Genomic DNA, 15908 nt, shown 5'->3' on the forward strand with positions numbered 1-15908 from the left:
GCAGCGGGTTAATTGATAAGAGGGTCGCCCTTTTCGCTTCGTCCGCATCTCATCAGAAAATCAACGAGCCAAGCATGAATTACATACTCGTCTTTTCAGCTAATTCTGAAAAAAAAATCAGCGCTGTGCGGTGTGGGGTTTCCAGGTGGCATATGCCAATTTCTACAAGCAACGCAATGCCCTTGGAAATCCCAAACGAGTGCAGCGCACCCCTTCGAAAAACGGAAAAACCTTTTCAACGAACGAAGGAAATGAAACCATAGTCCAAATTATTCAAATTTGCTCGTGTTTATTGCTCAATAATCTCACAAAAAAACATTTTACAGACTAGAAACCAGGGAAGAAACGGCATTCATGAAACTCTTGTTGAACTCGTCCGTGGAGAAACGCCCGACTGAGGACCTTTGGAAGTAAATATTTTCTTTTTTAGGCAAGAAGTTTAACTAGACTAATTTAGATCAACTTATTTGATAGAGCTGATTTTTTTTAAAAAAATTAATGAACACGTTTAAATTTAAATTTATTTAAAGATTTTACCTGGCTGCAGTGCGAACGATGTCTTTTTGAGTGGCGGACAACATGACCAGGGTGTACAGGATTCTGGCGTACTCGACCTCCTCGGTGGCCAGCCATCCTGTCCTGCTGCCCTCAGCGGTCTCAATGATGTCCATCAAAGGCCCTCCAGAGCCATGCGCTACCGTCAGCAGGCCCGCCGCCATGCACTCGACAACACCTGGTAAACATAAAATGAAGATAAATTTAAAAAATACTTACATCCAGAATAATTTAGCTTTGCTAAACTTCACATATTATATTACAAGTTTTAGGATATTTAGAACTTTTTTGAGGCCTTGAAATAAAATAAAAGTATAAACAAGTGCATAAATATTTTTTTTAAGGAAAACATTAGTTTCGAGGAATAATCCAAATTGCAAGAAGTAAATCAGAATTCGTATTAACATAAAACTGAGTTTACATAATATTATAATTAAGAAAAAAAAACAGAAAAAATAATTAAAAAGGCGAATTTCGTTTAAGGTTTTGTGCCAGCGGTTTTGCGTTAAGGGTGGCGAAGTTTCAATATGGTCACCAGCGTTAGAAAAATTATTAAATGTTGCTCTGGGAACGATTTCAGGGTGTGGTACCCTGAAAAGTTTATCAGGGTAGGTCAGGTGAAAGAACTCGGCTATACCTTTCATTTAAGACTTTATGACTAGAAATCCGTCAACTCGTCAAATTAATAGATATTTTTTTAACATCCCGCATTATATTGTCAAGATGTAAAATGAGCTCCAATTTTTTTTTCTATGGCAACACCACGGACCTGAAACTCTGTTTCTTATCAAAAGGTATCTTTTGAGTCAATCGAGAGCAAAAAACACGAAAAATTCCGAGTGGAGGTTAAAAATCTCGAAAAAATATTGTTAAAAACATACCGTTTTCTGACTTCAAACCCTTAAATCTCAGCTGTTTTCAAAGATATTTTCAAAAATTTGGTGTCAAACGACGTGTAATGATGATTCCTATCACATCTAACCATTTGCAACCCTGAACCTGAGTTATTATTGAAAAGCCCATTTTATTAAATTTTTGGACCATTCTTCATCGCGTTAATCTAAATTAAATATTTTTTTTAAAGGACGCCAAAAGTCGCAAAATTAAATTCCGCAGAACTGAACGTACCATTTTTGTGAATTTCATCCCTGAATTTTTTTAATACTTTTTGAAGGTGCTCAGGAGGTAAAAAAGCTGAACTTTCAACCCTTATAAAAACTTCCCCTTTCGATTAAAGGAAAAACCAAGCAAAATTTTTTGTGCGATAGGGAAAGGGGGTGCAGAAATTTAGTGTTTGATTGGCATCTTCAAGTAATAAAATCTTTAAAAACCATTCAATTTGCGGCAAAAATTATCTTATTAAGTTAATACAGTTAAAAGTCACTCACCAATGCCAAAATGCTCATTCCACATAGCATGTAGGCCAACCTTGGCCTTCTTGAATTCGTCCATCAGGTCTTCGTGGCTCAAATTAATCTGAATGAACAGCAAAAAATGAAAATTCAACTCTAATAAATCTCATCAATCTCTTTAGACTCACCTTGAACTCGACATAGTCGTCGAGGGCCAGGTGCTTGGCCAGATTCATCAGATCTTGCACCCGCATGTGATCTTCTTCGTGTCTGCACGAGCCGGCAAACACCAGCTTCACCTTTTCCCACGCGTCGTTGCCGTAGAGCAGTTCCCTCAGGGCGTAGAGCGAACGCAGCTGCATCGGGTGATCCTTCTCCGGCCTGAACTGCGCAACCTGAATGGAATTGATTAGATTGGCACCGTATTTTAAAAATAAAAGAGTTTTAATACCGAGAGGATTCGGAACTCGTCTTGCTTGTTGTCCAGCTCAGGCGAGCGAGGAATGGCGAGCAGTTCGGACACCTCGCATGGAGGATACACCCTGTGCGTGTCCAGAGGACGTTTCCAAACCTGTAATCGTTAGAGAAATTCATGTAATGATTTAACAAAATTGTAAAAAAATTGGAGAAAGAGTCGCAAAAAAGCATTTTTTTTTTGCACAGCAGTGGGGTTTTCCGGAAAATTGCGTTATTTTGCGAACCCTGTTGCTAACGGGCACAGACCGACAAGATTAAGTCGGGGTCTGACCACCTCCCTTCCCCAATAAAAAATGATTTGTCCTGAACCCTGAGTAAAAACTAATTATTGAGCCAAAATTACAATGAGTCGAATTTCGAATTTCCTCCGAGTTAAATATTATCAGGTTTAACATAAAGACAGCCCTACTACGTTCTTGAAATTTTAAATTTGACAACGAACAACGAATCTTAATAAAACATTTTGATGCTAATTCATTTTGTCTATACTCTCCCAAAAATAAATAAATATCAGAGATTTTTTCCTAAATTGATTTCGAGGATTATTGAATTGACAGATAATTGAATAAACGATTTTTCTCTTTTAAAATAATAGACAAAAAGAGATAAAAAAAGGTAATTATTTTATTAGAGTTATATTTTTGCCTGTCTGAAAGTCAAGCCCATATTGCGATTGGCAGGATTAATTGGATGTTTTAAATCGAATTTGTATATTTTTCAGTGGAACAAAGCAAATCCAATTGTTTTAACTAATTAAAGACAAGGTTGCTAAAAAACCGTATTTTTAAAAAATACAATGAAGTGGTATTAAGTGTTTTTTCCCAATTTATAACTAGTTTTTTTTTCAGGCAATATTTTCACCTCAGTTTTTAATATTTTTCTAATTATTTGCTCATGACGCCTCCACTTAGAAAATTGTCAGAGAATTTTTTTTTTTTATTTGAGAAATTGAAGCAGCAAGTGGCAGTTAAAAGAAAAAATCTGCACAGTAGAGGAAATTTTTACCACTTTGACCGCAAATTTTAGAGTTTGACAGGGGAAAAGTAGAAAAATTAATTTCTTGCGCAGGAAATTGGTAAAAACTGGTTGGTAAAAACAAATGCAACCCTGATAAAAGAGGCATTTTTAAAGTAATTGGCTAACTCAAGATTTCACACCATCAACATGGCTGCTAATTATTCCCAATCAAATCTAAATCTTTGTTTCTAATTATATTTTATTTTTGACTCAATTTTAAGTATTTAGAGTTATTTTCAATCTTTTGTCCTGACCTGGTCGAGTCTGTCCTGCGTCCAGGAGGAGTTGGCCATGACGAGGTCGCAGGTGGCACCGGCCTTGGCGTAGAGATAGGCGAAGAAGCGGTAGTAGCGCAGCTTGACGATGGCCTTGAGCGAGCCACGGTGCTTGTTGGACACGTACTGCAGCATGTCCGGCGTGATGGTAGGGTAATGCACGTAGCACGCCGTCTTGCACCCGCCCAAATGATGGAACAAAGACAGTGCGAACGCGTAGCCCATCGTGTCAATGCACAAATCTAAAAATGATAATTAATAATGATTAAATAGACGGAAAAAAGGAAAACCCCTAGAATTTAAATATAATAATGGAAAAATAATAGCGTGGATGCATTTTCTTGTTAAGGAAACTCTTAATTGGCCGTTGGTTGGAGAATTGGTTTAAATGTTGCAGTTTTATCCCCATTTGAATCAAGTTATTGATTACAATTTTATAAATATTAAAGAAATAACAAAAATTAATTTTAAAAATACAGTTTTTTCAATTCAGGTTTACGAGATTTGATTTGATTTTTTTGCATGACAAAAAACACTACAATAACTGTTTACCAGCTTGGGTTTGTTTAAAAAAGTATGAGTAAAAATCATGTTTTTTTTTTTAATTTACGAGTATCCGCTTTTTTTCTTATAGTAAATCCACAACTAGTTGTTACATTGTGTGCTTATTGTGTTTTTAACAACAAAAAAGTTAACTGTGGACTCAAATTGGATTCTACGTGAATTTAAAATATTTAAAAGATAAAAGGTAATTTTGGCTCATGAGATGCGAGATGCTTAATTATGTTTAAAAATAACAGCCTTATATAACTGCCCATTCGAATAAAAGAAATTTATTTAATCACAACAGAGTAGACTTAGCATTGTTATGTTAGCTATTTAAAAATTCATGCGAGCAAAATAATTATGTTTTAGATTTGTCAAGAATGTGATAATAGATTGAAAATAAAATATTTATATTTAACTAATTTACTTTTATTTTAAAACAACTAAAATATTTTACTATTATGATTCTTTAAATTAAATTAGTCAAAGAAAAATTGAAACAATTTGAATAAATTGCAAAATTATCATAGTAAAACATGCAAAAATGTATGTTGCAGGCGTAAATTTTTAAATGAAAATACAAATTTTATTCTAAAAAAAAATAATTAAGCTAATTTTACAAAACAGCTGTTGAATATAATTTTTTTTATTTTATTTTTGGTATAAAAACAGCCACACTAATTATTCATAAATCAATTGAAGTTAACTATAAAATTTGGTTGATGAATTATTATGCTGATTTAATTTGTTTCTCCCATTGAGTCAAACTAATTTTTTAATTAATGGTCACAATTAGTCACAACAATCCCAAACCAATAGAAATCGCAATTCTAAGACGGTTTTTAAATATCGTCATTATTCAAAACTAAAATAAAGTGTATATCACTGATTATTTTTTATGTTTAGCATAGTAAACTCTGCGCTTCTAGGTTCGGTTTCAATAATCAATAATACCATACGTGACGTAGCAGAGGGCTATATAAACATAAATCTTAAATAAATTCAGAATATTCTTATCCGTTGAAATGATTGCTAAACACTCAAATAATTGAAAAAAATATCTTAATAAAATAGAAAAATTATTTTAAAAAGATGCTTTATTGTGTTTAAAAGAATATGCATTTCACGAAAATAAAATTATTTTATCATTACAGAGTTGACTTTAGCATTGTTATGTTAGTTATCTAAAATTCATGCCAGCAAATTAATTACGTTTTAGTTCTGTCAAGATTGAAATTAAAAGATTTTTATATTTATCCAAAAACACTAAAAAATATTAAAATAATGAAATAATTAATTCCATAATTTATATGGAAAATATTACCTGGAACAATAGAGTCAAGCGCTTCGATGGCGAGCCACATGGAGCCAATGCTCTGGCCGATCATCGTGAAGTGCGGCCACCTGGAGGCCTCCACCCACGGCCGCCGGTGCAGGTAGACAAAATTCACTTCGCCCTCCACTTTGATGTTGAACCTCTTGTACGCCTTCTGCAGAATCTCTTCAGGAGAGCTTTCGATGTCGCCGGTGTACACCACATATTTAATATCAGGAAATCTGCAGAAATTATTATTTTAATTTCTATAAAATTTAACTCAATAAGCTCGAATTTCAATTTAAATCCGGGATTAAATAAAAATAATTTACTTTGTCTGCATGGCCCTGATGGCGCACCAGAGGACCCGTTCTCCGCCACCGCCGGCGTTGCAGTAAGGGTGGAAAAAGGCGACGGTCGGAGTGTCGACGGCCTCCCTGTGCCTCTTCCTTGCTCGGTTGAACCTCTAAAATCGACATTCAAACCTCAAACATTCAAATAAAGGCTAAATTCTCACCTTTCTGAGCAAGACGAAGAGCAGGAAAAAAATAATGACAGATAGGCCAGAGCTGTAGAGGCTGAGCCACAGCACGATTTTCATCCCCGGCGGAATCTCCATCTTAATCATGCGGAAAACTCACGATTTTCCTTCAGAAAAGAGTCTTGTGAATGAGCTTCAGGTGTGTGTTCACATATTTTGAGGAAAAACTAAAACGCCGCGGAGAATCGAAGAGTGTCGTGGCTTTGTAATCGACGGCTGTGTTGTTTTGTTGGCCTGGCGCATCAGCTGCTACACGTCAATACAGCGACTGCAGCGCCACTACCACCACTGGCGGGCTGCGGGCTGCGGGAAATTTACTCTAGTTGGCGATGATTCCACACAAAACACGTTTAATGAGCAAAATAAGGAATTCTGAGGCAAAGGAAACTTTATTTAAAAGTTTATCAGTACTGGGAAAACCCATAAAATGTAACCAATGGGTTAAATATTTATGCTCAGAAAATCAGAAAGTTAAAATTAAGAATTTTAATAAGTGAATTTACTTGCTGATCGCGGCGAGCACCGTCCTCTAATTTTTAAATCACGATTTATTTCATCAAGAGAGAAATTTAGCTCATATTTCATATACTATTGGATATATCGCGACAATCGGAAGCGAAATCAAGCGAATAAATCATCCAAAAACCGTTTTATTGTGAGACGTGATTAAAGATCGTATCGCTGTGGCAGCTATGCTTTTCTACGTATCTGCTAACAACGAAACACATTTTCCATTCATTGCAAAAACTGATCAGTAATAATTGATGCAAAAATCGAAATTCAACCCTTTTGTCGAAGTTGACTGGGAAAATAAGGTGCTGGTACTGCAGTGGTTTTAGGATGGTTGACTCAGGATATTTAATAAAATCCTACACAATATACTCGCTTTTTATTTATTTGCAAACATAACAGCAAAGTAACAAGGAGGATCCAATTCGACTGTCATATTTATCATAAATGTCTATCATTCTTAGTTCTGATTTGATTGTTGCACACCTTTAAAAGAATTTCAATTGTTAACCAGGATAAATATAGTTCAAACAATATCAACGAAAATAAGCCCGTCTTAGATGATTAAATGTTTATAAACCATTATGTAATAAATGTAACTTTAACGTTTTTTATTTATAAAGAAAAAATTATTTATACAATTTTATTAGTAATAAATTTTTTAAAATGTTATTTGACTGTGTTTTTTTAAAAAATATTTTAAATGTTTAAAAAAATATTTAGAATAAAAGTTCAAGAAGCTTCTTAGTTGATTTTACAATCTCTACACTTCACAAATTCTTGCAATCTGGCAAATTATATTTAAATGTAATCATAGCCTAATCAATAATATAACTATTATATCTAAAATTTGCTTGAAGATGTTTGTCCCTTATCTTCGATTAAAATTTCTTCCAAACATTTGACATTAAAAATTAAATATGCAACGACACCAATCTTACCATATAAACGAAAAACCGTTTAAAAAGAAAATAAATAAAAATATTCAAGGTCCAGTAGTGAAAAATGAGGTGTGTGCATTCAATTCCAATAAAAAGTACAACAAATTTAGCCTAATCGGATAGTAACGCGAAAGGTCAGGACAGGTCTTTTCATGAAAATAATGAGGTTTCTTCCAATTACAATTTTTAAAATCAGAAAAGTTGCTTGCATGCAGTCCCAAGGCTTGTGTGAATTTTTGGGATTCAATTTATGTTTTGAGAAATTCCATTTCAAAATCTTAAACCACCTCGAATATTTCCTAAGTCTTTTTTTTAAACGTTAGAATTAATTGCAAAAATTGCTGCCCGTTAGAACACGTTTTGTCCTTCCGAAACTCAATTGTTGAGTTAAGAAGTGTAAAAGGTAATAAAAAATACAGCTCCGAAGTTATACACATTTGTATTTAGATGGTTAGTTGCCTGCCATAAATAGCAATTAAAATAGATTTGCTCCATTTTCAAGCGTGGTGGAAAGAGTGCATAGTTTGAATTTTTAATGTGCACTTTTTTATAAATACATAAAATATTTAGCCATTTTTCTGACAAGGTCCAATATGACCTGAGGGCATCAAACGAGCAGAAATCCTGAAACCAACCTCAAATTCGTAGAAAAAGACACATTTCAAGTCCAATATTTGATAACATTCTTTCCTTCAGGAATTTTCTTCCTAAGAGTAATTTTAATTATTTTCCATTTTAACGGTTTTTCGTTTGTATGGAAAGATGATTACATAACATTTTAAAAACAGTAATTTGTTGTGTATCTTGAAAATTACAACGAAGAGAAAATATAAAATGTATCCCTAGACGACTTTAAGTTTAAGATTGCAATTTTCAAATTATTAATTCCATTATGATCATGGCAATGATTTTATATACATAATTTATAATTAAGTTATAAGCGTTAAAAACGTCAAATCAATTAGAAAGCTTTTCCACTTTTAAATAGCTTTAATTTTTTGATGTAAAAACCGTAAAAACTACATTCATATTAATTAATAAATATCTGTTAAAGTTACTTAATTTTCAGCTATTATGAATTTTAGGTACAAATTAAGTATTTAATATTTTTGCGTAAATTTCGAACTGACTAAAACTGACTTATTTTACTCCATATAAGCAATACGAAAATTTATGACCGTCCAAAATACCAGAAACTCAGAACCTCAAGACTCGTCTATCTAGAGGCCTTTCAAGACTTTTAATCTTAAGTGGGCTCCTCCCTTAAAAACACATCGCTCATCCCCGGGCTGTACATTCAGCAAGGAGAGCGGCCACTTTTGGTGTCGCCAAACCACCCTCGGCTGCCGGGGATAAAACCGTGTCTTGCCCTTTTCCCAAAGAGCAGAAGCCGCAGTTAAAACACACGGCACGCATCCATTAAAGGTCCACTCAACAAAAGCAGTCCCAGAGGGCGAAAGAACGCGTGTTGGTTGGAGGTGTCGCTGAAGGGGTGCAATTGACAGGGTGTATCGCATGCTGGTTGCACTCTGCCGAGTGCAGAGTGCGCCCGAGTCGTTCGTCGGCCGCCCCCGGCACCACCAACCACCAGACTCGAGACTCGGAGCGGAGCGGGTGGGCAGTCAGTCTGCTCAGCGCCGTGGTGCGGTTTGCTTCGGTGCGCGCGCGTCTCTTCACTTCCCACACCAAACTCACTCACCGCCAGCAGCGAGAGGCATGATCAAAGCGTCGCCGCCAACTCCTGGCATTTAGGTGAGTGAGCCACTCGATGGGTGCGTTTGCACCCTGCGGCCTCTTTGCTCCACCCTGCACCTCCGCGATAGCGATATCACTCACTGACAAGGCTGCCTACTGCCTTTATCGGCGCTCCGGCTTAAAGGCACGTCATTATTGACTGCACAATTTCGCTTGATCGGCGAGGAATAAACATGTGTGGAGATAAACATTGGATTAAAACTGAAAAATCTTTATTTTTGAGTAAAACTTGTATCTATGAAATATCTCGAAGAGTATTTAAAGAGGAATGATACTGCAAAATCCTGGAAAATGCTTGTTGCCAGTGCAAAAACTCATCCCTAAGGATTCAGTTAAAGCCTAAATTGACCTAAGAAGCACTGTAATTTTTTAGAAATTTGGCTGGAAAGTTAGCGTGCTTTTCAAATGGTAATGGCTGTCTCCTTACTTGAAATCCGATTTAATTTCAAAACCAAGAGTTTGCCCAATAAGTGGCATACACAATTAGACAGATCTCGACGAGAGGAATCGGAATATGCCGAGAAAATATGTTCGAGCACTGTTAATTTTGGAGAAAATTGGCAAAATTTGAATTTTTATTGTAGGAAGGTCATTTTTTATTATTGGTAATTGTTGAACAAATTGTTTATCGATCAATTGTTTAAGCCATCCAACAATTTAAATAATTTTCAATTGTTGCCCAGTATCATTCCACTTTAAATAAAATAGCTATACAGCCTAGATGAGGTAATAATTTTACTGTTACGCCTGTTAGGTGTCTTCAGTTATTTTTACCACTCCTATTCCATTAGAACCCAGACGTTAATATCGGTTTTTTCATTTGAAACCGCACGCAAGATTGGATTTCTCATATTATATGCGTCCAGTGCAAAGGCAGTAGGAAAGTGGAAAAATACTTAAATAACGATTTTGACGTATCGAATTTTTTAAATTACACTCTAAAAACTAACCAAAATGTGGTAAATACGAACCTTACAGTTTGCAATGGAACGTTGATTTTCCTCTTAAATTGTCAATACTTTTACCCTGGATATTTTGAAGATAAATTTTTCTGGCCTGAAGAGATAAAAACTGATATCATATCCCTCGTTGAGAAGAGACGTCATTTTTATTACCTTTTCTTTATAATTTCGGCTGTGAACTGCATCCCAATTTTATGCAGAGCTCGCAAAAACCAAATTTTTCCGGGAAAACCCACAGAATTGCAAAAAAATGTTTTTTGCGAGTTTGTTTTTGTAATTTTGCGCATTTTGCCGAAACCAAAATGCATTTAGACTGAAGATCAATTCCCATGATGGATGACCAAAAATAGAAATTTCTACAAAAAAAAAAAAAATAAATAAACACTTGTCTCACCAAAAGACTGAAAATTGTAACACTTCATTGTTTTTTTTCCAAAATTTCGGACAAATTTTTCCCCTTTTTAATTTTTTTCAGTAAAAACTTGTAAGTGAAATATCCGCTTTAAAAAATTCCCATTTTGCTCGTTAATATTGGATGAGCTTTATCCGCTGCACTTTCGACACAGAACAGCAAGCTTTGCATCAGCGCTGCGCACCTTTGAGCGCGCCTCGGGCACAAAGGGTGTTGCATATTATCTTGTCGCTAATCCTGTTCGCAACTGCTCTCGTCGCCCTTGCTTGCTCGTTGTTCAGTTGCGACGAAGAGAGGCACACAGAATGAAAAGTTATGTGCAACCGGCAGACACTCAGGCACGCTTCGCATACCACGCGGCGGGCGAGTTGCGAGTTGCGCGACTCGACAAAACATATTCATATCGCGCGGCGGCGGCGACGGCGGCAGCGGGGCTTATACACATTATGGAGCACTTGTCGCACAAGTTCGCTTTGACTGGGAATTAGCCTGTGTGCCGTTGCAGCCATAATTAACAGATTAGCTCTGCTTCAATAGAGATAAATTGTAACTAATTCAATGCGTCATCAGTGTGTTGGACTAATTAATACCTTTAAAAGCGGCTTTTTATGTCTTTGAAGATATTTTTTTTCTGAATTGAGAGAAAAATTAGTTCGTTTATGTTAGTGTTACGATCAAAATCGCCCCGGTTTCAGATTAATTTTGTAAAAAAAAAATTAGATTAAACAACCGTCGAAATAATCTTCCTTAAAAAAATTAACAGTCGATTGTTCAATTGTAAAGTTTTATAAAATTAATTTAATTATATGCAAGAATTAAATTTTTTAACTAATTTGCAGTATTTTTATTCGTCCTAAAAGTGTAATTCACAATTAAAATTTAACTATTTTAATTTGATTTTGTTTTTTCTATATTTGATCGGAATTATTGTTTAAATAATCAGTTTCAGACTGGTCGTTTAGTTAAGGTTTAAATTAAATTTTTATGATGAAGTATAACGATGTTACATAATAGGTTGACGATTGAAAGGAATTTTTTCTCAAATAACTAAAACACCTTACCTTTTCTTACCTCTTGCCCTTACAATTCAAATATGGCAAAGGTTTCTCGGTTTAAAATTAGAATAACTTATTTAGGTGAAAAAAAGAACGTAATTGAAAAATAATAATTTTTTTACATTGAAAGTAAAACATAATAAGGCGTACAAATTTTCCATGAACTATATTTTTATATGTGCCTATTAACCACTTTTGCAGTGGAATATAGATCACAAATACTTAATTTTCATTTTTAAATTTGAGCTGAAGCTTATACAAAAAAAAACACCGTGGTCCGGATTTACGTCTGGTAGAGTGCGGTGGGAAAGTTACAAACGTGAAATGAAAACTGGCTCGAAAAATTTATCATGAATTTACCTTCAGCACAATAAATATTTTTGTTGTTTTTTCTGTACTAACGACTGATTAGCCCGTTTAATTGGTGAATCGACCGTGAGATGTCACATCAGGCTAAAATGTAACAAAATACGCAGGGAAGGAAATTATTAGGTTGGCATGCCTCTTTATTGACGCTTTTGATTGGCCACTGGACTGTCTCCTGATTGGCCTCCATTTATTTCGACGCCATATTGACTTCTGACCGGCGGGAACCAACAAATTTCGCAACCGGGACCCCGGTGCAAAAAATAAAATTCTTAACATGATGCAAAATTTTAAAGATTTGGTAAATTTGTTTTTGCCAATTTGAATGACTTTTGAAATGTCGTGTAGTGCTCATTTGATGCTCCCGATGCGAGAAGGAAAAAATTCAATCTTCTAAATCCACAGCCTCTTTATAGTTCAAAATAAATTAATTTATAACTGCCCGACAAATTATCCTGCTCTCGTCAAAAAAAAATCTCCAGTCTGGAAATGAAGGGTCGTCGGGTGAACAATGCTCTTCACAGATCTAAAAACATGGCGTGCGTCCCTTTCAGACGCCATTACGGTCTTTATCTGCGTAACGAGTGGTCCAAATTGCATGTGGAATGTGTCAGGCGGGCGCGCAACATCATTTCGCTCAGCAGGCTGGCAGGGCTGGCTGTCGGGTTAGTTAAACTGATCTGTAATCTCATCGCCGCACTTTGTTTGCACGCTCTCGGCTCGCATTATCTGCTTTAAAGCCTGGTTTGCCGCGCGTTATTAAATTAATCTCGGAGCCACAAGTGCGGCAGGGCAGGTCGCTCCGCTCATGATGGCTAGAAGCCTCTCCTGCTCTATTTACTTACCGCCGCAGAGAGAAAACGGAATTCCCGCAGGAGAAAACACCTCTCGACAACGCGCAAGGCGTGTTTAGTCCTTTTTCTCCGCAAGTATATAGGATAAGCAAATCGATTTTTATCAAAACTGACAGCGCTACGGCCGGGCTTGTGTGCGATTTTTTTATTTTTTGCCTAATCTCGTTATGAAGAAGGGTCTCTCAAGCCATTATACTCTCTGCTTGCTTGTTATTAGACCCGATGCTTGCGTAATGTGTTTGCCCAGACAAAGGTTTCTGTCTAAATATTTAAGATTATGGATAACATCGGCAAACTTGACAACTTGAATTTCGGGCGGGAAAATAAAGCCGCAATTTTTTTGTTCCATTACAGAGTTGTTTGTTGACAGAATGAAAGTTGAGGAGGCACCTAAATGGAATTTTTTGTTCTCTAAATAAATACAAATATTGGGGCGTAGCAACCAACCTCATATTTCAGGGAAGCAATAAAAAATAGCAAATGATAAGCAAAGAAGAAGTTTTATTTCCAGAAAAATGAGCTCAAAAGTTACCTTTTTTCAACATTAAACACTGTCAGTGCCAATTCTTGGTTTGGATGGTAATGTTTGTGTTAGGCTCTTAATTTGAATATGATTTTAAAACAGAATTAAGAAAGAGATAAATAGGCATTTAATTTTAATGAAAAGAAAAATACAGATTAGTCCAAAGCTTCATGGGTGGACATGGTAATTCATTTTTACTTCCAAAATGTAACAAGTAAATATTTTTTTAATAACTGAATAAACCAAAGCGGGAATGAGCCATTTTGAATTCAACTACATTAAATTTTAAATCATATTGTTTATTCTTTTACTAAAACAGCCGTTAAAAAATATTAATAAGTTAATTTTATAACGTTTTTACAATTTTTATATTTTGTTATGGATTTTTTTATTAAAGATTTCATGCTTTTTTATTAAAAGATAAAAATAATTTATATTTTATATATTGATTTGGAAAAAACGCATATTAACATGCTTTGAAAAATTTTTCTTTTTAAATTTTTAAAATAATATTCTTACTCAAAATACCAATAAAATAAATATATAAATTTTCCACACTACAAATTTTGAACAATCTTTCAGCCCACAAAAGCAGTTTCTTCTTGAGCGTCCTTCTAAATCTAAAATAAAATAATTATATTTCATCGAACTACATTAGATAATAAAATAAAAAAAGGGGATACAAATATTTTTACTATAAAGTGCTGTCATAAAATTTTTCCTTTCACTGGCAACTTTCAATCCCGGAACTCGAGCTGCCACAAATGGCTTTCCAGAGGTTGATTTTTCCATTACTCCACGCGAGGATTGTTCCGAGAATCAAGCTGGTAGAAATCTAAAGTTGACGAAAGGTTTTTCTGCAAGAGTTGAGCCGGCTTGTCGTTCCCTAGAAATCTACACACGCCTTGAAAGTCGTCATCTGGCTGAAACCGGCGAGTTAAGTGGAGCGGCGAGAGGCAAAAAGGGGAAAAAAGGAGCAAAAAGACGCGACGGCTCAACTTTCTGGCTCGCTAGCTCGAACACGGGTCAAAGAAACGCGAGTCGCTCAAACTTTCTATTAGTTAAATTTCTGAACTGCCTCTCGGGACGGAAATAACCAAGTTAAGAGTATTTTATTTTAATAGCATTACACATATTACGTGGCGTGGTTATGCAACGCGCTGGGCATTTCTGCCAGGCGGTGCAGTTTTTATTCGAGAGAGTTCGAAATAAATAAAACTATATATGAAATAAATTGAGCAAAAATGAGGTTAAAATTATTATTCTAGAATATTTAGTAAGCTTATGGACACTCTGAAATTTTTGATTCTGTTTAAAATAATTTGGATTAGTTTTTTACTCCTGCCACCTCAATCTTTATATTTTTTTAATATTTTAATTCAAAGGTAAAACAGGCAAATTCTTAGATTGGTTAGTTAGCAATTCTGTAGCCGAAAAACTTGAGGAATGAATTTAAAATCAAATTTTTCTAAGCTTGTGCTGTAACGCTTTTTACTAAGGCTAATAATTGTGAATTTTTGACAAAAATAGACATAATTTGACTATTTTTTGCACTTTTTAAGTTAACATATTCAAAAAATCAACTCCACTGCTTGCTGTAAATTCATTTTTGCCTGTTCCAACCAAAAGGGCCACGCAAAAAATATAGGAAAAATCCAATTACGAACTAAATTGGCCTATTGTCGGCACTGCTAAATTGAGACGTCTTTTCAGCTTTTGAAAAATAGTCATTATATAAAAAAGAAAACTTTTCCTCGAATATAAGAGCTGCACAAAAAGCTCATTTGCATTCAGTGGCGAGTGACTATCAATCTCAAAAGGCAATCAGGTCGGCGCCGGAGCATCCCCATTATCCTCTGCAGCTTCGTTTATATAACTTTGCGGGAGTGGCGAGAGAGAAAAAAGGCGTTCGCGTCAACCTGTCGGCGCTGAATATGCATGGTAGCCTATCTTATCTGGAATATTAATGAAAAATTAAGCTGCTCCGCGTATATTAGCACGTGCCGCTCTAAGTGAATAATTCCGTGCCTGTGTACATTATCATTTTTTTCCCTTTTTGTGCATGCGAGCAAACGCGGGCAACGAGAGTAATGACTTCATTTGGCCGGGCTAAATTACGCGGAAACGCCTCATTTTTATGGACCTTCCTGCACCCTCCGCCGCGCCGGATGCTGCCCGGCTTATGAATTTCAAGAGGCGAAATTGCGTTTCACGCGCGGGGGCCGGAATTTGCATGACAATGAAGGAAAGGAGTTCCACCACTTGCGTCCACTAGCGCTTGAATCGGACATCAAAGCACACAACCAAGCAAAATTTCATAATTTCTGGAGATCTCTGGAATGAAAATATTGCATTTTTTTAATAAATTTGTACTATTATATATTTCTCTCTCGTTTGGATTACTTAAAATACAGTCTTTAACGAAAAGTTTCTCGATTCTCTAGGGACGAAT

General features: G+C 35.5%; 2 protein-coding genes across 2 annotated transcripts in view; one reads left to right on the forward strand and one right to left on the reverse strand.

Moving 5' to 3' along the window:
- Nucleotides 1–266: 266 nt before the first annotated feature.
- On the reverse strand, nt 267–6305 carry Alg11 (ALG11 alpha-1,2-mannosyltransferase). Its single transcript, XM_065484976.1, has 9 exons — nt 6055–6305; nt 5870–6003; nt 5547–5779; nt 3656–3918; nt 2359–2478; nt 2096–2302; nt 1944–2031; nt 538–733; nt 267–402 (listed from the first exon to the last, which is right to left on the reverse strand). Exons 1-9 carry the CDS (start codon nt 6163–6165, stop codon nt 321–323), a joined length of 1434 nt encoding a protein of 477 aa, XP_065341048.1. The 5' UTR covers nt 6166–6305; the 3' UTR covers nt 267–320.
- Nucleotides 6306–9169: 2864 nt separating this feature from the next.
- Nucleotides 9170–15908, forward strand: part of LOC135940719 (uncharacterized) — an 85492-nt gene continuing 78753 nt past the window's right edge. Inside the window, exon 1 of the mRNA XM_065485733.1 lies at nt 9170–9281. The gene's annotated coding sequence lies outside the window, so the exon portion shown is untranslated. The remainder of the gene's footprint in view (nt 9282–15908) is intronic.

The sequence above is a fragment of the Cloeon dipterum genome, chromosome 3 (genome assembly GCF_949628265.1).
Source record: "Cloeon dipterum chromosome 3, ieCloDipt1.1, whole genome shotgun sequence".
NCBI classification, from domain to species: domain Eukaryota; kingdom Metazoa; phylum Arthropoda; class Insecta; order Ephemeroptera; family Baetidae; genus Cloeon; species Cloeon dipterum.

Excerpts from the sequence above, each read along its gene's own strand:
- Alg11 (XM_065484976.1), bottom strand. The coding sequence starts at position 6,165 with ATGATTAAGATGGAGATTCCGCCGGGGATGAAAATCGTGCTGTGGCTC. Across the intron at positions 6,004-6,054 it reads TCTTCGTCTTGCTCAGAAAG|AGGTTCAACCGAGCAAGGAA; the intron begins GTGAGAATTTAG and ends TGTCGATTTTAG. Across the intron at positions 2,032-2,095 it reads ACGACTATGTCGAGTTCAAG|ATTAATTTGAGCCACGAAGA; the intron begins GTGAGTCTAAAG and ends CTGTTCATTCAG.